Raw genomic sequence first — 21,364 nt, 5'->3', positions numbered from 1 at the left:
GCGGGTGTGATGTCTGTGTGTGTGTGTGTGTTTTTCTTCATGCCAGTCAATCTGTCGGAATGTGTGTGCCGAGCTGTCTCCACAGCTCTCTCCATACAGGTCTGGCTGATAGTGGAGCGATTTAATGGTGCTTCCATTATATTTTATTTCTCTGTGTGTCTGTGTCTCTGAGGCTTCAGTTAGGCCTAAATATATTACTCAAGTTCATTTGAAACACTTTGTGTTGCTTCTTCTAAAATGTTTCTGGTCCTTTTGATCAGTGATGAAATACTCATAGATTAAAGCAACACAAAGCCTCTCTCTTTTATTTTGTTAAATGTAGCCACTTTTTGCTGCTGAAATGGCTGATAATAATGCCTACCCTTGGACAAGGATGAATGGTATGATTGTAAACCTGTAAGTGAAAGTGCTAATGCTGAACGGATGAATCGATTAAAAAAATTATATATATTATTAATTCATTCATTATCATTATAAAAATAAATAGATGAAACCGACATGTTGTGCAGTAAATCAGTTGATCACTCAGTCACGCCTCCTTTCTATAAATCCTTTATTCAATATTGTTTTCTGTGTGTATACAATGGATTGGACACAAACTGTACAGTGCAGACAAACTGTTTGCATAATATGTATGTAAAGGTAACTGTACATTTACTGACAGACAGAGTAATCTCCTTTAAGGTTAGCACCAGTAACATTTTGCTTTTGGCTCATAGCTGGCATGGTTTGCGTTAGTAATACACACCAGGTGTTTTCCGTCCTGCAATTAATCAGTCTCACTTTGTGACTGAACATGTAATTATATGTGGGCACTAGCTTCCATTAGACCTGTTCCAGGACTGTGACCCTATATATTTTAAGGATAAAACCCAGACATTTTAGTCATACAGCTGTTCCTGGAATTGATTACAGGAATAATGTTGAAAATACAAAGTCACTGGATGGTACAAAATCTTCTTAGTGAATTTAAAGGTAGGAAAAAACATCATCATGTCATGATTTTTTCATTGAAGTCAATACAAACCATGTAAAAAATATGTTCCTAGAGTGCAGTTCCGGTATTGCAGTAATATAGCATCTGACCACCGGTGGCGGCACTAACAGTGGCGAGCGAGGAAGAAAACCTGCGCCATCTTTCTTTTGACTTTAATGGAAAAGACCTTTGTCCTTCATTTGCGTGTTTTGTTACTTTAACACCATTTTTGCCCACCTTAAAAGTGACAAGAAGATGGCCTACCATCTGAAATGTTTGTATGTTTGAGACCGTTCTGAGTGTAGTATGATAGTCCTCGATCAGGACTGGTTACCACTCACTATTTCTACATCTATCAGCTCAATCCATCATTGTTAAAAGAAGCAGCAAAGGATATCAAACAATTACTTGTTCCTGTTTTTTTCGTTTTTATAGTTTTCCTGCTCTCAGCCACCAGAATTAAATATTGATGCTCTGCTGAAAGTATTTCACGCAAGACATGCATTAGTGCAACAATGTTAGTGATATAAAGTAATTTTGATTCATTCTTCCTTTGCTCCACTATTGCAATGATGGATTATGCTTCAAAAACAAGATGTCTCTGTAAGTTGCTTCTGATGCCAAAGAGAAACAATGACACAAATATCTACCAGTGCAAACCGAAGGCAGAGATGAGCCAGATGCAACGTTTTACTGGTGCTACGCTGTAAATGTTTGTTTTGTCTTGATAACATATTTCCTAAATTACCACATGCATTTGCCCCAGTCAGCTTTCCTCTCTTAAAAAACCATGCAACAAGTGGGAAACAGTCCAAACAGTGAGAGGTGGAGAAAAGAGTTGGTGTGATAAGTTCTATGGCTGTGTGATTACAAAACAAGCAGAGAGTGAAAGCTAGCATAGTTACAGTGAACAGAAGATTGGGGATCAAAGGATAATTGAAACTTAAAATAGGATAAAGTGTGTGTGCTGTGTGTGTGGGGGGGATGAGAGTGTTCAGAGAAAGAAACAGCTGGGAGGACAGCGCGTTTACGCTCTCATTTGATTCAGATGTAATAAGGCAGTCTTTTTGTCAGAGGAATAAAGGGGAATGGAAAAAAAGAAACGGCAGAGTACAGTGCTAACCACAACATGTTCCTGCGTCTCTAAAGTGCACCTGTACTGCAGTGGTCAGGTCACAAAAGCATTTTTTTTTGTCCTATTTTGTCTTGTGTCCATTTTGTGCCTTCTGATTTCAGAGCTACAAATCATGCAGGACAGAGTAAGATGGCTACATGTGTACCTGCCGTGAGAACATGTGTGCTACCTGTATGTGGAAATTAAAAGAAAAAACCCAGGTTGTTGTGATTGCTCACTTCTAATTAAATCAGCTGCTGTCTTCCTGTGAAGAGCCCACTTTTAGATATCTCGTAATTGTAGCCTTGGTACCTGGCTAACCACCAGTGGAGAGAAATCTCTCAGGACACACTGACAGTAATTGCGCCAGGAAACCAGTGGCCCTTTTTTCTCTGGATTCAACCGTCATTCATTCTTAAGCATGTGCCACAGATCTTCAGTAGCTGCTTTCACGGGATGTGAACCCTACTTTTAACCTAACAAGCTGGGCCTTTCTGAATGGAGGAAGATTTGGTTATTTTGCCAAGTCAATCTTTTTCTTTTGCCAGCAGTGTAGACATTAGCTGCTTAATAATCATTCAGTGAACAGCAGTTACGGTCCTTGGAGTCTCGATTGTATCTCCTAATGTTTGCTCAGGCAGTACAAAAACATCGCACTCTATACTGTAATTAAAGTGGCTTCTTAGACACAGGCAGCTGAGACAACACAGCGTACATTAAGACAGAAAGGACAGTTACAGACCTGATTGTCAGGTTGTTGTTTTTTTTTACCGTTTTGCTAATAACCCCTAGTGTGACACGACAATATTATGTTACATCCACATTTCTTTGACGTGAGACAAGCACAACACTGGTCGAAAGACATCTTCCTCATCACCGTCACTCCTCTTTGCCTAAGTAACATTAGACAGGACAGAGCTGAAGTCAAGCGATCTTTGAGAATTTGGGAAATCTTGGCTAAGCCCTGCCGGAACCCAGGAAGGATGAGCATTTAGCATAAATCTACAGCCGCCCTGGATCTCACATCTTGAGCTAGGCTGGGAATGAGAGGCACTCGCATAGCAAGAATCTACAGCACTACCCCGCAAAAAAAAAAAGTTTGGTTGATACAACAGCAGCATTACATTTTACGTGCACTTGCAGATTTTCAGCATCAAGATTATGCAGAAACTTAAAATGCTAAATCTCTCATTTCACACACATTTCAATTACATTTGGGCTTTAATGAATTGCCTTTTTGTAATCAGTAATCTCAAATATTTTTCTTCAAAACTGTAATTAAGGATGGGCACATTAGACTAGATAAGTTCATGTAATGTGAGATGGCTAGCCACACATATTTGAACATGAAGGCAAGTAATGAGAGCTGAGGAGAGAAAAATGTGGTGTGTGTATGTGTGTGTGAGAACCAAATGTGAGAACGGCCAATTAGAAGCACTGTGAGCCGTCTTGTATGTTCACAGTCTCTTCAGTAGCGAAGTGTATCCTCTGTACAGTACAACACAGCGTGACAACATTAAACACGTTAGAGTGGCTTCACTCGTGTGCAGCAGTGCAGCGTTTCACCTGCTACGCAGACACACACATCTGTCACTGAAGCTGCTTGTTTAATGTCGGAACAACTGTGAGGATTAATAATACAGCCTTGTTTTTTTTTCTAGGGCGGTTGCTTTGTTGTTTCTTTGTAGTTTTGGGAATGTCAGTGGAGGTCATTCATCTTCAGCACATATGACAGTGTTTCCAGGATCTGATTAAAATTTTAATGTTAACTTTGCCTAAAATTGGGACTGAAAGCAAGAGTGATGCACAGTTTCTGTTTCTTACTGAATATATTCATTTGTGTCTGCTTCATTGGGGATCACAGTATTAATATCTCCTCAGTGATATCACGGACTACTGTGTAACTTTGCAAGGATTTAATTGGCATCTAGTTTTGCTGTCTAAGAAAGACGAGTAAACAGAAAGCCTGGGTGTCGAACAGGATTCAAGCCCAGAACAGATTGGTGCCATGTTGACTGTCACAGTGAGAGGGCAAAGCATGGGAATGGGAATATTTGGTGTAATTTCATTTCAAGGCATTTGATTTTCTGCCCTTTAGTTTTACACTAAACATATTTATTTATTTTTTTACACAAAGCCATACTTCTGTAGAATGATTTGACACTGCAATCAATGCGTGCCATTTGTTTTCGGTGGTTACATAAACCACATTTCAAATACTTTTTTAGTAACTTTAACTGCTTTTATAGGATAATTTAAAGCCACAGTGCATAATTGTATTGCACCATAAAAAAAATCCTCCTGCAATGAATATGCATGTGATCAGATCTGCATCTAGTGGTGGAAAGTAACCACGTTTTTATTCACCCTGTACCTACTTAAATTTTGAGGTACACATTTTATGCTACTTTATACTTTTACTCCATTACATTTCAGAAAAAAATATATTGATATTAATATTATATACTTCACCTCATTTATTTTACAGCTTTAGTTATTAGTTACTTTGCTCGGGTGCGGGTGGGATCTGTGGGAGGGTTGTGACGTGCATGGCTGTCTAAAAAGCCGGAAAATTCTACACACAGTGGCTTTAACGTCGTTTACCCTGTTAATTATTACCCTCATTACTACCTTTAACTTCAAGTACTTGGAAAGGCAACAGCAAGAAAAAGTACTACGAGGCCATCTGACCGCTCTTGAGGTTTGACCCTCTACAATATCTGCTACTCCATGTAAACACTGACTGCTACCATGCTGCTTGGACACCAGCATGCCTCCTGTACACTCCGTGTTGCTACAAACCAGGGGTTGATGCATAGACTGTACAGTAGAAGTGAAGCCAAAACATCTCAATCGCCCCCTGATGACTGGCTGTAGTATAGGTCAAAAATCCCGCCACCTCCATGTTAGTGGATTAGTAGTCTATATCCTTAACGTTCCACTTCCGGGATTGCTCCGTTGGCAAGGCTGGATATCCGTTGCCTTGGGCTTCCTTTGTGTTGGCTTTTTAAACTCCGGTCAATTTATGAGGACTGTGGTTAACCATTTCTCAGATCTCTGCAGGATAAATCCAGACAGCTAGCTAGACTATCTGTCCAATCTGAGTTTTCTGTTGCACGACTAAAACAACTTTTAAACGTTCCACCAAACAAGTTCCTTCCGAGCATATTTTGCAGCAGCACCGTGGCTTTTCTCCTGTGCTTAGCACCGCCCAAGACGATTATGATTGGTTTAAAGAAATGTCAATAAACCAGAGCACATTTTCCACCCACCCCCGAATGCTATGTGGAGTAGCCAGACTCTCCTCCAGCGTGTTTTGGAGGAGGGTCTGGCAAAGCGAGACTAGTGGATTAGACATGGGCCAAACTAAAAGGTCAAAGTACACGTTAAATACATTTGTCGGTAAGTTTAGGTAGTTCTTATCACACTGATGACTGTGTTAATTGTTCTGATTAGTTTGGTTTTAATTAGTTAAAACGTCATAATTGACAGCTGTGATTGACTCGCGATTGGTGGGGCAGGTGTATGGGCGGGACTTCGATACTGCGGCTCCACTGCCCGATCACTACTGTGCAGACTCTGGCTCCAAAATAACAAGATGGCGGCGCCTGTATCCGGGATATTTTGGCTTCACTTTTGAACAGTGGGAGGAAGTGGAGATGCATTGTTCTTTTAGTCCATGCTACAAACCAAACAGGGAATTTGTGGTTTCAGCACTCAGCTACACACTAATTTCATACTAAAGTCTTCGCTTGGCATGTCAACTGTTCACCTCTTCTCCTGAGCTATACGTGTCTGCGATGTGGAAATCATAGCATTCATAAAGAGACAGGAAAAAAAATTGTTAGACAGACAATAAAATCTGTTTAGTGTATGTACAACAATGTAGCTTGATAATCACTAGTGCAGAATAATACACCACCCAACAAATATATAATAAAGGAACACTGAAAAGACAAACATGATTTAAGCTATGTAGTGTCTCTCTTTTTAACAGCTACATAGTATGTGACTACAACTAGGGACAGGTTATAAGTTGTGTTTGCCTTGTATTTAATGCACAGGACCATTTTCAAGTGCATTTCATTGTAAGCTCAGTACAGAATGCCCTGCGCCGAATCTTAATTGATGAATGAGCATCCTCTGAATCATCAGGTATTTAAAGAGTTCTCTTTGTCTGATGTTTGTTTTTTAATCTGTTCTTCATTTACTCAAAGATTGAATCCAAGTGGTCGATTTTGGCTGGGAGTTGTGTGAATGTGCGTGTGTAGCCACCGGCAAGCAAGCATACCTGGCAACAAAAAACAGTACTATCAGGAGAGGAAAAAGGGGCATCATTCTTACAGATTGTCACAGAAAAATACCGGTGAAGACGACATTTGTTTCTGTTTTTTGTTTGTTTTGCTTATATTTGTTTTGAAGTCATTTTGTCTCCCACTATGAGGACATGCCACTGTCAAAGTTCCAAAATATCTGGCTGGCATTGGCCTGACTTTACGGTCTTCATCCTCCTCTTCCCCCACCACCAGCCACAGTGCTGTGTCCTTCTGGTTCTGCCCCACAACACCAGATCCGTCCAATAGGGAGAGAGGTGGGGCGCGAGGTGCGGCCCCACTGCTGACCAGTCAAAACTTTAGCTGTTTGTTTGGTTACCTTTTGTTGCAGTTTAGGTTTTTGAGAGTGCGGCAGTGGGGCGAGTGTCTGGCTTTTCCTGGTCTCTGGTTTGCTAGGGGAGTGTAAAAAGGAGGGGTGGGGTTATGTCTCCTCCTTGTCGGGTTTGTTGACTGGTTTGCCTCCATTCATGACCACTGGTTCGCTGGTTGTGCTTTTGGAAGGCGGGCCCCCGGCGAGTTTAGGCACCGCCTCCCCAACATCGTGCAGCGAAGGCTCTCGGTACATCGCAACTAGAGGAGTGGCGGATGGGAGAGAGGGAGGAGGACAGGGGGAGGAAAGAAAGGAAGGAGGCAAGATGAAGGAGATACAGTAGTGGTGGGAAGAGAGAAGAAGAAAGGCATATGGAATTGATGAAAGAAAGAGAGCAGAAGAGAGGTAAAAGAAAGTAAACAGGAGGAGAAAGGGAGAGTTAGGATGAGAAAAATAGCGACGAAAATGTGTAAAAGAGAAGGTCAGAGAAGCATGAATGACGGAAAGAAACGAAGATGTGAGGAAAAGGTGCGTATTTACTCTATAATCCAATAAAACTAAATGAAAGAATAAAATGTAACATCTGAACATTTCAGTAAACGGAAACAAAAGCAATCGGGTCTTAAACCAAAAATGATAATTGAAGCTGAAGGAATTATCCCTGGTTCATGTGTGTGTAAATGCATGTTACCTTCTATAGGTTTAGGCAGGAAGTGTGCAGCTGGTTTGGTCTTTTTAACCCTGTTGCCCTTCATGGCCTGTCCCTCTTTATTGAGGCCCAGAAACCAGGCCCGGCCCGACTCCTTCTGTCTGTAGAGCATAGAGCTGTAGATCACATAGTAGTTCTCAAACACCGACTCCTTAAACTTACACTCCGCTGTAAACAGTTCCTGAGGAGACAGACAGAAAGAGATATGGGTCATATTATGTTAAAAACTGATCAAGTAGTGTGTGTATATATATATATATATATATATATATATATATATATATATACACAAAATGCTTCAATGAACTATTACATTTAATAGAATAAAATACAAACAAAACATTTCCTTTATTGTTGTCAGGCTGCCAATACATATTGCTAATTGCCAATATTGACCAGTCATAGGAAGGAGCAGCCCAACACTGACTGAATACACCCTGGTACTGGTACATACGGGAACTTTGCAAAACGTCAGGCGATCCCATAGAAGTCAATGCAATTTGACTTGTGTTTGGATACAAATTTTGACAATTGTATGGATTTATTTCTTGTTAAACAAATCACATCATGTTTTATTTTGTATCTTGTCTGAACCTGAGCGTTCACGATAGCTTAATAAATGAAGGTCGACGCCGTCATGTCCCCTCATTCTCCCCCCGGCTATAATTTTGCAAAGTGTTGTTTGTAATTAACCAACCTGTTATTAAAAGCTGTTTGAGACGACTGCTGTAACCGCTACTGGTAATAGCTTATTTATTTTTTTAGATCAATTTTTTATAGTTTTTTAAATTTTGAACATACTGAACAGACAAATACAATTGAACAAGAACAAAAACCCTCCCCCACCCCCCACAGCCTTGAGAAAAAAAAAAGAAAAAAGAATCACATCTTGCCTAGTCACTCTCCTCTACTTTTTGTGACGCCGAGGTGACCAGAACTGATACCCGTGCTGCTGCGCTTTTCCACAGGTCTATAGTGGATGATTTGGCTTCGTTAATCCTTGCTGTAGAGAGCTCAAGCATGATTATGTCTAGAAAATACGCCAACCACTGTTTTATACAAAGCGAGTGGGGGGGAAGCCAGCGCTGAGCTATCATTTTCTTGGTTGTTGTCGAGCCGGCTAGCCAAACTTTCTTGTGTCTCCCATGCAGGTGTAATTTAGAGTCGTCATTAAGTAACAAAGCAATCGGGTCAGTAGGAAGTTGACATCCTATCACATCAGATATTATTGATGTCGTTTTATTCCAGAACTCATGCACCTGTTCACACTCTCAGACCATGTGCAGGAAAGTTCCAGTTTGTTTAGGTTGACAGAACGTGCAGTAGGGAGTGGGAATGACAGCCTCACACTTATTTAAGCTAACGTTGGCTTTCCATAAGTAGGAACTGTCAGCAGCACAATTTAGCAATTTACCACATTGACTGAATATTCACGTAACGTTATCTTATGAGCCTCAAGTCTCAGCGTGAAACTCTCCATTACATTACCCCCCCACATGACAGCTTTTCAGCTTTTTCCTGTTTCTCTCCTGATGTGACAGCGCAAGGGAGCCTCTGTGATGCCGGTCTGGTCTATAGCCTGGAACCAAAGGCCCTATCAGGATCTTTTTTTAGGACATTGCAGGGGAATAAATCGAAGCAGTTTTTGGATGTATTGTTGGTGCAACCAACTACACAGCAACTCTTTAGCATAGTGTTATTAATTTAAAATGGGTTGTTTAAAGTAAAAGTTTGGAGATATGTTCAACTTCTTCTGTTTATGCCTTTGCCATCTATGCGGTACACAGGATTGTTTTATTTCAATTGACATTTCAGAAAATGCTTATATAAAAAGTTTTAAGCCTGGAACCAAGCCAACCAGCTACCAGATGAATCGTCACCATAAAACCTTGGATTTGGCACAAAAAAGGTAAAGGTACAAGGCTGTGTACATAAACGATCACAGACTTTAATAGTAGCAGCTCGCTAGCCGTTCGTGGGTTCACGGGTGCGGTAAACATTTCCATGGTAACAGCCAAAATCCTTATGGAGAAAATGAATGGGATTTTCAGTTCTGGAACCACATTGTTGAGTGCTTTGATGTATGTCTCGCTGTGTCATTCTTCCCTGACACTCTCTGTGTCTGTATGCACATAAACAACAAACTAAATAGATAAAAAAACGGCTTGATTCTGGTTACACAAAGCCCAAAAGATCTCACCCACCCACCCACATCAGCTCGGCTCATGTGTCAGAACTCTTTTCCATGGTCACCAGCGCCTTCAGCGGAGCATATTTCAGCACTGAATAAAGGTGTTATTCTTACTGGGGAAAAATGCACTACTGAGTCACATCAAGTATATAAGGCAGCCAGAGATGAAAAATCTTTCTTTTTTTCAGCAAATTTCCCAAGCAATATTTATATCTAAAAACTCTTCAGCTGCTACATGTTCCACTCTTTTTACCAGGTAGTCTCTTTGTCTGTCTGACACTTGTTACTTAGCAGTTGGGTTATCAGACCTTTTTTTGTAGGTTTGTCACTATGACAAGGACCTTTCACATTATACATAGTCATTAATCCATTGTTAATATAAACAATATTGATCAATGTAGCCCTTGTATAACAATAATCTTCCTTTCTTGGAGCAAGAAGGAAATTTCATAATAATTTAGTATACAATGGCTGAGGATATAAATAGTGTTAACAAACTACCCCTCATATGGCTGAGGAGACTCCTGCCAACCCAAACAATCAGCCTGGTGGTCCCCAGACCTCAGATTGGGAAGTGTTTGTCTAGACCGTCTCTTATTGGTTGTTGTGGGCCTTTTGCCAGAGCCACAGACACATTGTCATTCAGCTCAGGTCTGTCGGTCCGAGTCTCATAGCAACATGAGGAAGAGAGGCGACACTGTAGCCGTGGCAACCAACCAGCGCTGAGAGGGAGGGGTCAGTGGGTGGGTGGGTGTCTGGGATTGTAGTGGGGACTTCAAGAGTGGCAGAGCGAAATACACACACACACACACACACACACACACACACACACACACACACACACACACACACACACACACACACACACACACACACACATGCATTGGTAATTTAACATATAATGTGCTATATCTCATGCTCTACCACATCCACTCACACACTAACATAGGAAGACACATCAAAGGCAGGGTTGGGTGGCATCAATACGCAGCTGTGAAGGATTGCACGCATGCACGCACACGCACACGTACAAACACACACACACACACACACACACACACACACACACTTGTGGCTCTAGCGGATGAATGGAGGGAGGTGCAGGGGGGCTTGTCTGGGATATGAAATGTGACTAAACGATTGGTTGGCAACAAAACCAGAGAAGGTTAGAATGAATGAATGCTCTATTTATTGGCAATAGCAGTGACACACACACAAATTAAGTGTTCTTTTATGGTAAACATGTTTTTTGTTTTTTTTGATTAACTGTGCTTAATATTTTTCATTCCAGGATCAAATTAATTTAATAATATACACTACTGGTCAAAAGTTTGGGGTCACTTAGAAATGTCCATTCCACTCTATTACAGACCAAATACCAGATGAGATCAGTCGCATTGTTTTTTTAAATCAGGGCAGCAGTTTTTTAAGGGTTCTCGACTGTTGTAGAAAGAAGTGGCTGATCTTTAATGCAATATCTACATGGCCCATTATCAGCAACCATTCATGTTCCAAAGGCACATTCTGTTTACTAATCTGATATCATTTTATATATCAGGCTAACTGAGAAAACATTGGAGAACCCTTTTGCAATTATGTAAGCACATAATGTAATCTGAAAACTGCTGTTCTGGTTAAAAAAAAACAATGCAACTGATCTCAGCTGGTATTCTGTCTATAATGGAGTGGAATGGAAATTTTAAGTGACCCCAATCTTTTGACCGGTAGTGTATATTGAGTGTTGACCTGCACCCCAGATTCATTATTTATTTGTTAAGAAGGGTGATCTTTGCTGGCATGCAAACAGCAGTGCCCAACACTTCTTAATGTTGGACCAGTGAGATCATACATTATTTAATGCTGCTTTTAAAGTAAAAGATGTTTGATCCCGAGGCCTCTTTCACTCTCGTCGGAAGAAGAAACACTTATTTCCCACTGAATTCAATGAGAAAAAGTGAACTGTAAGAATGACTTCGGATGAAAACGTCACAGGTGAGTCATTTTAACAACACCGCCTGCCTGAAGGTGGTTGGTCGTCATTTCTAAACAGCTATGTTCACAAACTGCCCATAGAAAGAACATTGGGAGAAAGAATGAATGAAAGAAATGGAGGGTGGGTTTGAAAATTGGGACATGAAGGAGAGAAGAGAGAATAAATCACCCAGTGAGGAGGAGGACGAGGAGGCCTCCTGATTGGAAAAACAGCAGGGGATTCTCTCTCTCTCTCTCTTCTCTTATCTTAGCATTCTCTTCTTTTTTTTCTCCCTCTTTCATTTCTCAGTGCTCTGCAGATATTTAGTGGAAGTGCACACATGCATGCACACTGTTATCTTTTGAATTACACACACATGCATGCATCCTAGCCTGAATAGCAGCTGTAATCAGATAGAGAGGAGCCCATTAACATGTTAAACATCTTGAGCAAAAGCATACTAAAGTGATACAGGCAGGACTTTGTCCCTTAAAGACCTAAAAATAAGAAACTTAAAAAAAAGCAATCTCCACTCTTGGCACTACACAAACTAATAACAACACTTGGCAACTAGCGCTGCCTGGTGCCACCACAGATTGACTGCTAGCCACTGGGAGCTTCCCAGTAGAAGCATATCTATATTACAACAATTAACTGTTGGAAATAATTACTGTTCCTTTGGACTGTTGTAATTTATCAAAGCCTTTAATCCACTGGCAATCAGGATTGTGTCTTGTTAAAGAGAGCTGAATGAATGGCATCACAATACACTGACAGTTCAGGCCTGTGACCTTGCTGGCCAGGGCAGCTGCTGAATGACTCTGAGACCACAAGTTCTCCTTTCAAGATCTGACTCTCAGGGCGCATAAGTTAAAGAGACTGACTGACAGCCTGAAGCTACATTCATCTACATTTACTTGTGCATCAATGGGTTACAGTGTTGACTACAAAAATACCATGTGGAGACCAGAGGGTCAGTTTTCTCCTACAAGTTTCCGATACTGCTGGAGATTATTGGTGTCAACAGGAGTAGGTTGAAGAAAGCCTCAGTATTCACCTATTCACTAACACACATCTGTCATTTCCACTGCACCTTTTGCTTGTTGCAATTAACTTTCCAAGTGAATGGAAAAAATGCAAACACCACTTAAGCCTCCTATTCAGTATGGAGAAAAGCCTTCCTTACTATTACTCTACATAGATGAAAGAATGTAAACACAATTACTTAGAGGTATTTAATTAAAGAGTTATATAAGCCTGACAATGTACAACACATCCGTCTAATGTTCCATGTTGGAACTACCGTACACAAGTGTAATTCCACCTCTTGCAACCTGTAATAATAATTAGACCTTTATCAAAACTATTCATATGACTGATTTCTGATCTGCCATCGCTACAGTTGGGATTTGGTTCAATTTAAGCACAAAAACTCCTTGTTTGAGTTAAGGGAGTAATTGCATTCATGTTTAAAAGAAAACAAAGTTGACTGTTGGTTGAAAACTGGAAGTGGTTTCCCATGTCCAAGAGTTTAATGATCTAATCAATATTTAATGAACTTAACTGTTCAACAACGCTCTTCAACTCATGTTTTTAATTACAACTTTGGCTACATTTACATTGCTACATTTTGGTTTAAAAACCAATATCTTTTGCTACATTTACACCCTGCCTACACACTGCTTTGGTGTTTCAGAGCCCTTAAACCGGAGACATTTGAAAACACTTCTGACCCTGTTTTGGTTTGGAATCCCCGGGGTTGTGAAAATGCAGATCTTTGGTAACACCAACACTGATGCCAATGTTTTGCCGCGTGATTGGGTCATGACGTCTCGTTCTCTGAGACTAAGCTACTAATGTTACCATGGCAACTACCGGCAACGAGCGGAGTATACATAAATAAAAATACTTTTGGCTCAAAACTCCGCTTAAAAACCAAAACGTAGCAATGTAAATGTAGCCTTAGTTGGAATTATTAATTCCAACTAAATTACGTGAAACGATAACGCAGTATGGTCTTATCATCATATCAACACCTTCAAGTTAATTAACAGTAATAATGAATTGACAACCAGCATTAGTTTCTTACAGTATTTTTTTTTAAGTTAAACCTTCATAAAAATGTGTTTAATTAATAAAATATGAAAAAACATAGTTCTGATTTGCAGTTGCTCTCCTTGCAACATTGCTTAATGCGACTAAGCTCAAAGAAGTTGTTTTTCATCCCAATGTGTATGTATGTGTGTGTGGTGTTTGTGTGTGTGTGTGTGTGTGTGTGTGTGTGTGTGTGTGTGTGTGTGTGTGTGTGTGTACTGCTCAGTGAGTGGGTGTGTTTGTTTCCAACACCAGTTATTATCACAGCACTAATTACCCAGGGGAATTGTGGGTAAACAAATCATTCTAAAGAAAAGAAAGCCCACAGAGAAGAAGGAAGAGGACGAGTGGAAAGAAAAGTGTTGGCATATGAAAACAAAAGTGAAGAGCGTGCTTTGAGAGGGGACTTGGAAGGATGTCCTCCAGCCCAGACAAACTGAATCAAAGCATCAATCTGACTCCAATCACAGCGTCGCTCTCGGCGTGTAAGTAACACCACGGTGTTCCTCCGCCACTCCAGACCTGAACACCTGATCCAATTACACTTTTATGGAAACGTGTGGCTCTTAATTGGATCAGGCGTGTTCGAGCTGGAGCAACAACTCATAGCACAGGCGCTCCTTTAGGACTGGTTGGGAAACTGAACTAATGGGTTGTATAAGGAGACACCTAGTGTCCCCCCTATTTGAACAGGGGAACCCCCATGCCGGTCTGCCACTCCTTAGGCACTGTCCAAAACTTCCACGCAATGTTGAAGAGGCGTGTCATCCAAGACAGCCCCTCCATGCCCAGAGCTTTCAGCATTTGGATTCAGGAGTTCCTCAAAGTGCTCCTTTCACGGCACAATTACCTCCTCAGTTGAGGTGTTCTTTCTCTATAAGGTCTGCTCAGGTTGATGGCATTCAGATCGGGTCTAATTATCCTTGGGTCTATCCAGTTCTGGTCTGACTGTGTTCGGGTCCAGATCAGATCAGATCTCTCTATTTTAGTAAGTTTTTGCATTTTTGGGTTTGTTTCGAATCGGGTCGGATGATTTGGACCGATAAAGTGGCAGCATTAGGCCGGTTACACACTGCACGCGTCACGGGAGCGTGGCGTTTCTGTTGCGTGTCAGCTGCGTGGATTTTGTCTGTCTTTACACACCAGAAACGTGTCTGATGTGGCGCTACTGCTGCTAGCCTTGTCTGGACACATGGATGTTTCCCATTGATAAAATGAAATACCATGTTAAACATAAATATATACTGATTTGATTACAGCAAAGACAACGTTGGCAGTATTGACGGCAAAATAGGCTACAGAATATTTGGTTTTGTATTGACAGGTGCACTATTAGAAAATGGATTAAAAAAAAATTACATTCATATAGGCCTATCTGCACATCAACATGTCATTTGTTAATATGTATTTGTGTCTAAATGACATATAAACATATTTTCCTATTCTATTTTGCCTGGAAACGCTTCCAACACGCTTGCGTCTCGCTTGAAATATAGGCGTCGGTTCTATTTCTAGCAGGCACGCGTCTCAGGCGCATCTCGAGCCGCGCCTGCACTGCCTGCGTCTCACGCCGGCAGTGTGTAAGCTCTAACCTGTTAACATGGGAGCCAAAATATAAACAGACAGGCCACGCGGCTGACACGCTCGCGTGACGCGTCCAGTGTGTAACCGGCCTTAGAGAAATGTCAGAGTTTTATTGGCAGCAAGTTCAGTTTGACGATTTCATCACTTCCACAGAAATGCAATCGCATCTTTATTATTATTTTATCAAGGTGAAAATGTCTTTGAGTTTGTGGGTTTTGAAGTTGATCAGATTTCTGAATCCTTCAATTCATTATGTCAAGCGTTGACATCAGTGAACCACCTTAATTAGAATCAGCTTAATAAAAGGTGCTGACCTAATATTAGAGGAAGGCTGGGAAGGCTACACATACACCAGTAATGATCGTCGAACGTCATTAATGGACGATAGTTTTAAACCTGCTACTGAGTGTGATGTCTGTCCTGTGGTGCTTCAATGACATGATGCACAGAGCAACATCTTTGAAGAGACTTCACAGCACACAGGCAACTAATGTATTCACTAGTCACCAGAAAATGTGTGTGAGTGTGTGTTATGACCGTGGTTATGACTCACATGGCTAACATTTATTCTCTCTACCACTCCTCTTCCTTCTCATCTCTCTGGATGTAGACATCACAGGACTCACTCTGTCTGAGCGCTGTACCGACTGTGTTATGAATGGAAGTACGCACGCACGCACGCACGCACACACAGACACACGCACACACACGCGCACACACGCACTCCTATGTTTGTTGAAAACATCCTGTTGTAAGAAAACTGCAGCAGAGGAAGAGAGAGAAAAGATTATGAGTGGAGTAGTGTTGATTTCGTCAGACGAGACTAAATATGTTCGTCAATGACTTTTTTTTCCATGACTAAGACGAGACGATGATGAGACTGCGCCAATGTCCAAAAACGCTGACTAAGACTAAATTAACATGCATTATTGTTGACGAAAAAAGACGAGACTAAAATGTTTTGCATAAAATAAAAACTAAGATAAAATCTCTCTTCATTTTCGTCTACAATCGTCTCTACTTTTCCATCACGAGATAGAATATTCAGCTGTTACTAGGGTTGGGTACCCAGACCCAGTGCTAATACGGCACCGACCGGCGCCTTAACGACCGTTATCTACCGGACCGAATAGCAACGCGGATTTCGGTGCACTTAAATGCCTGCGCTTCTCTCTCTGATGCTCCTAAAAGGACGTTGGAGGCAACCGAAACATCGCTGCACGGGACGCTAGTTAATACTACACTTGGCAGCAGGTAACGTTAGCCTACCGTTAGCTAGCAGCTGGATTAAACACGATTAAAATGCTGACAGCTAAACGGTGTAAAAGTTTGTCTGTATTTCACTGGAGAGGATTCCAACTGAAAAACAACACATATGTTGCGTTCACTTCAAACTTGCCTCGCCAGCCTCGTGCTGCGTTCAATGTTATTGTAAAATACCCTTTTCCTATTCAGTGGTTGTTTTTGTTGTTTAACAGGAATTTACTGGTGAAATAAGGAAGAGGCTCGATATTTATATAACATTATATAATTTATTTTTATATAACTATCTGACTGAAATAGTTATCAGAAATAATCTATAAATAATTTATTTAAAAAAAGACTAAAATGTTTTGACTAAAACTTGACTAAGATACCTTGAGTTCTCTTTTGACTAAAACTAGACTAAAATGACAAGACTTTTAGTCAACTAAAACTTGACTAACAAAAAAAGATATGTGAATGACTAAATATGACTAAAACTAACAAGGATATTTGGCCTAAGACTAAATTAAAAATAGGTGACAAAATTAACACTAGAGTCGAGAAGACAAATCCACAATATAGAAAAAGATACACAAGGGGCGTACAAAGTACGGACTTGTGTTCTTGGGGAGAACGTTCTTGCTGGTTGTTCTTGGAAGAATAAACTCGCAAGTTCACAAGCACAGAAAACGCTGTTAACAGTTTGAGACAATGCGTTCTTCTGGTTATTGCTCAACACTCCCAGCACAGAGGCTATCTGCAGGGCTCCAAAATACCAGCTAGAAATAAAAACCACAACAATATAACCACTTTGTATTAAAACAATCTCCGGACAAGAAAACCTCATAATGCTACAACTATTGCAATAATATTGAAAAATAAAACTTATTGAGCTTTAATTTCATTGTTTATGGTTTAGCTCAAACACCCTTTACTTATTCAAAAGAGTGGAATGCGATCCCTATTATTAGTGTATAAGTTTAAGTCAGTTTAAATTAAAAAAAAAATAGGCATATGCACTGGTGTGTCCTATGTGTTCCTATTAGTATTATGTGGAATTATCATTTCTATATTATTGTAGTGCACTGTATATGCCCAGGGAGATGGAAATTAGAAATTCAAATTATAAAGGTTGGTGTCTCCCCTTTAGTCTACATAACATGTCATAGCAGGTTACCACTTTATGTACAACTGTTCATTTATCATACAGACTAAAACTCAACTTCTAATAAATCAGAAAACAAATACACCAAAAATATGAACTAAATACAAAATATAATGTAGGCTATAGCCTATGGCATAATTTAAACAAGTCTCCCGAAAAGAAACATATTATATCTCATAGACTAATAATATACAGTCTATGGTATATCTCTCCTCTGCCTGCTGCGGGGTGTGTGTGTGTGTGTGTGTGTGTGTGCTTGTTAAGTTTAACTCCAAAAAGACAGTTAACACAGGTTCCCGTTAATCTTACGATGGACATGTGTTGTGATATTTAAACAAACGATCCGTCAATGGCGAAATAAAAGCCTCTTATTTACGGAACCGGTCTAAAAGACCTCCGGGGTCTTACAGCGGGGTCTCCGAGTGTGACTGTTCAAGCGCCGAGCTAGTGGCCCCGGCAGGCGCAAGCTGGCGGCCGCGTCACTTTATGGAAAACTTTACTCTGAAAACTTTGGAGCAAATTGTCAATTCGGCAAAGATTTTCGTAAACCTGCCTATATTCGAAATCTAAACCATTCATTTCTCGCCTAAAATGTTTTTGGGCTGTCTATGTACTGGAAATCCAACAATCATTGAATGCCGAAATGAATGTTGGGATACAGGTGCTGCGAAGTTCATACAAATTACCAACCGACGTATCCTCGGTAAATGGGCGTGTCAAGAATACATCCGGGAATTTTAACTGTTGTTGGCGAAATGGGAACTTGTGTATTGGGACAGTACTTTGGCAACACGAGATGACGTTTCACAGGGACACAAGAACACAAGTCAATAGAAGAACACAGATTGGGAAACGTCCAAGGGCTCTGCATCTAGTTTTTTATGTTGTAATTAATGAAATGAGCTGAAACTAGCGGAAAATCAACCAGCAGCTATTTTATTAACTGATTCACTGTTTCAGTCATTTCTCAAGCAAAAACACCATTCTCTGATTTCATGCTCTCAGAGTTTCTGTTTGTCATTTCATAGTAAACTGAATATTGTTAGGTTTTGGACTGTTGGTCAGATAAAACAAGATTCAAAGCCTATGAACACCCACACAAGTGATTTCAGTTATTGTGGCTGATTAGACCTCTGCTCAGGTTGAAGTGGGCTGGAGCTTGAATGGTAATTTATTAGGTCACAAATCTTTTCTACCAATAAGCTGTCATTTGTCCTGCCCTAACAGGTGCAACAAAGCTAACAAGAGACTCAGGAAGATGTCAGTCAATCAGTCTAGACACACCCACACAGCCCTGGGAAGAGGTCTAATCAGCCAGATTAACTCAAAACACCTGAGTGGGTTTTCAGTGCCTTTAAAGATGTTATGTTGGGCTCTAGGAAATTAAAATGGGCATAGAAAAGTGCAAAGTGAAAAGAAGAATGGGCAGTATGTGTGTAAGAATGTGTTTATTTTACCTTTCTTTGCCTTTTTTCTTTGATTTAACTAATATTACAATCATACCGTGATTTGTTTGTGTGAGACATTCATCTCTCATGGTCAGAAAGAAGACATGAATGACATTTGTTTTTGATTTAATATACTACCATACTTTTATTTGTTCATGTTATTTATCTGGCAAGCCTACTAGACCTCTTTTCAGCACCACGGTTTGACCCAGACAAAGACAAAGTCTTGGTTTGCTCTCCACACGGGAGAGTTATTTTTATTGGGATTTAAATAGGCTTTGGATGTATACCGTTAGTTCTGAAACATATATAACTTTCTGATTTCCTTCAGGGGGTCAAAACGTTTTTGTGGAGGACCAGTCACCAGATTATGCTGCAGGCCAATGCTGTCCCTTACTTTAAGATGTTTCTATGACCTAAGGGTTACCTAGACTCAAAGAGAAGGGGGGGAAGAGAGAGGAGTATTAGCAAAGAAACAAAAAATAGTTGAAGAATGGAATTGAAGGTGTTCGGGCTCCCAAGACCTCTCCAATAGACAGATTTCGGGTTCTAACGGTCTGACTCACAGGAGCTGGCATGAAGGACCACATTTCCATTTCTAATCTTGGCTGGTGGACAGTCAGCAAAATTCAGATTTCAAAAACAAGCAGATTTTAGGGGGGCTCTGGTGTGCACAAACCTGAGTCATGATCTAGATATGTCTCACGACCACACTGGTATATAAACAGTTTTCATTCACTTTAATCCCTAACATAATATTTTATTCTGTCATCAATCTCACCTAATTCATATAGAAGTAGTAGAAGATGATGATGATGATGATAATAATAATAATAATAATAGTATGAGTAGCAGTAATAGTGGTTAGTTGCAGGAAACATGTCAATGTCCTCTTTCACCTCTCAGCTGACATCCTGACATCTACAACTACCACCCTAATACCAATGTGTTGTCTTTTGTGTGTATTTTGCACACATGGTTGTCACTCACACAAACACACACAGTCCCAAACTCATCAGCACTTTTTTTTTTTCCACTTTCCCCAGCATGCTCCATAATTATCACATAGCAGCTCATTGCACACTGTGCCATCTGTTAGTCGCACACACGCATGACCAAAACCCACACACATGCACGCACCACACGTACATGCACAACCACACACTGCCAGATGCTTGGGATCGATTAATAAGACAGTCCTACCATGTATAACTAAGTTTGCAGCATAGCATATCATTAACAATTGGCAACAAGAGGATAAAGAATCTCATGGAAAGCAGAGCAGCTCAGATTTAGAAACAAGCTAAGACTCAACTAGAAAAATAAACACAAAATCAATCATTCTCTGGTATCATAATAATACATTACAAAACTGTCTTGATAGCGCTACGTTGCTATATTAAAGTATGAAAAGGGAATTAAGTTTTATCCTACCAATATCTTCAGAAAAATCAATATATTCTAGTTCTGACATGCATACAGTAAATACAATTGTGTTGGTCCTTTACACAGAAACAAAAACAATCCACCAGAAAAAGATATTACATGTAACATCATTAAAGACCTTTTCGTGCACACTGTATTTAGTACATTATGTTCTAATTATAATGATTACAGTGCAGTCACAGTGTCTCAGTGATGTGTGTTTGTACCAGGAATATCGAGTTGTTTGCTCGTTAATAGCAAATTCTTCCAAGGGCGAAATGCAGCCTGTAGTGTCCCGAACATGTTGTACCAAAGGCTGCTGACAAGTGCACCATGTTTAGTTGAAGGTACAGGAACGAGAATCTGATTTGTATTGACTTTCTGACACGTCCACTAAAAACTAACCTGGCAGGATGAAAGGTAATCCTGACTGTGTTCGATAAACAAGACGCTGTGAACCAACCATTACACACATACTGTACATAAAGGTAAACATCCCCGCTCTGGTTGAGACCCGGATAAAACAAACTGTAGCTGTGATAACACCCTGGTAATGTTTAATGAGTATGTCTTCAGGCGCCGTGGAACCATCCTTACCACACACTACACCTGCCGGTACCTTTGCATCAGCCAATTAAACATCAAGCAGCGCGGACATTATGATAAATTGCACCTGCTGTATGTAATTTATATATTTGTTATCATGGAGCTGCCTGCCCATCAGTCACAGAGCTGGAACATGATCACACATTCACACTTTTCCTCTACTTAGCTTTAGAGGGGATTTCTAGTGTGTG

At 40.4% G+C, this 21,364-nt stretch overlaps 1 protein-coding gene across 9 annotated transcripts in view; it reads right to left on the bottom strand.

Moving 5' to 3' along the window:
• Positions 1-5,369: 5,369 nt before the first annotated feature.
• LOC114550758 (fibroblast growth factor 14) overlaps positions 5,370-21,364 on the bottom strand; it is a 95,588-nt gene continuing 79,593 nt past the window's right edge. For all 9 annotated transcript variants that reach the window (XM_028571561.1, XM_028571560.1, XM_028571565.1 and 6 more), the window contains 2 exons: positions 7,426-7,624; positions 5,370-6,994 (listed from right to left, as the gene is read on the bottom strand). In XM_028571561.1, the coding sequence (XP_028427362.1) occupies positions 6,846-6,994; positions 7,426-7,624 (348 nt within the window). In that variant the 3' untranslated portion in view covers positions 5,370-6,845. The remainder of the gene's footprint in view (positions 6,995-7,425; positions 7,625-21,364) is intronic.

This window comes from Perca flavescens, chromosome 24 (genome assembly GCF_004354835.1).
Source record: "Perca flavescens isolate YP-PL-M2 chromosome 24, PFLA_1.0, whole genome shotgun sequence".
In the NCBI taxonomy this organism is placed as follows: domain Eukaryota; kingdom Metazoa; phylum Chordata; class Actinopteri; order Perciformes; family Percidae; genus Perca; species Perca flavescens.
Note: the sequence above shows the minus strand (reverse complement) of the source record. Positions and strands in the feature narration are given on the sequence as shown.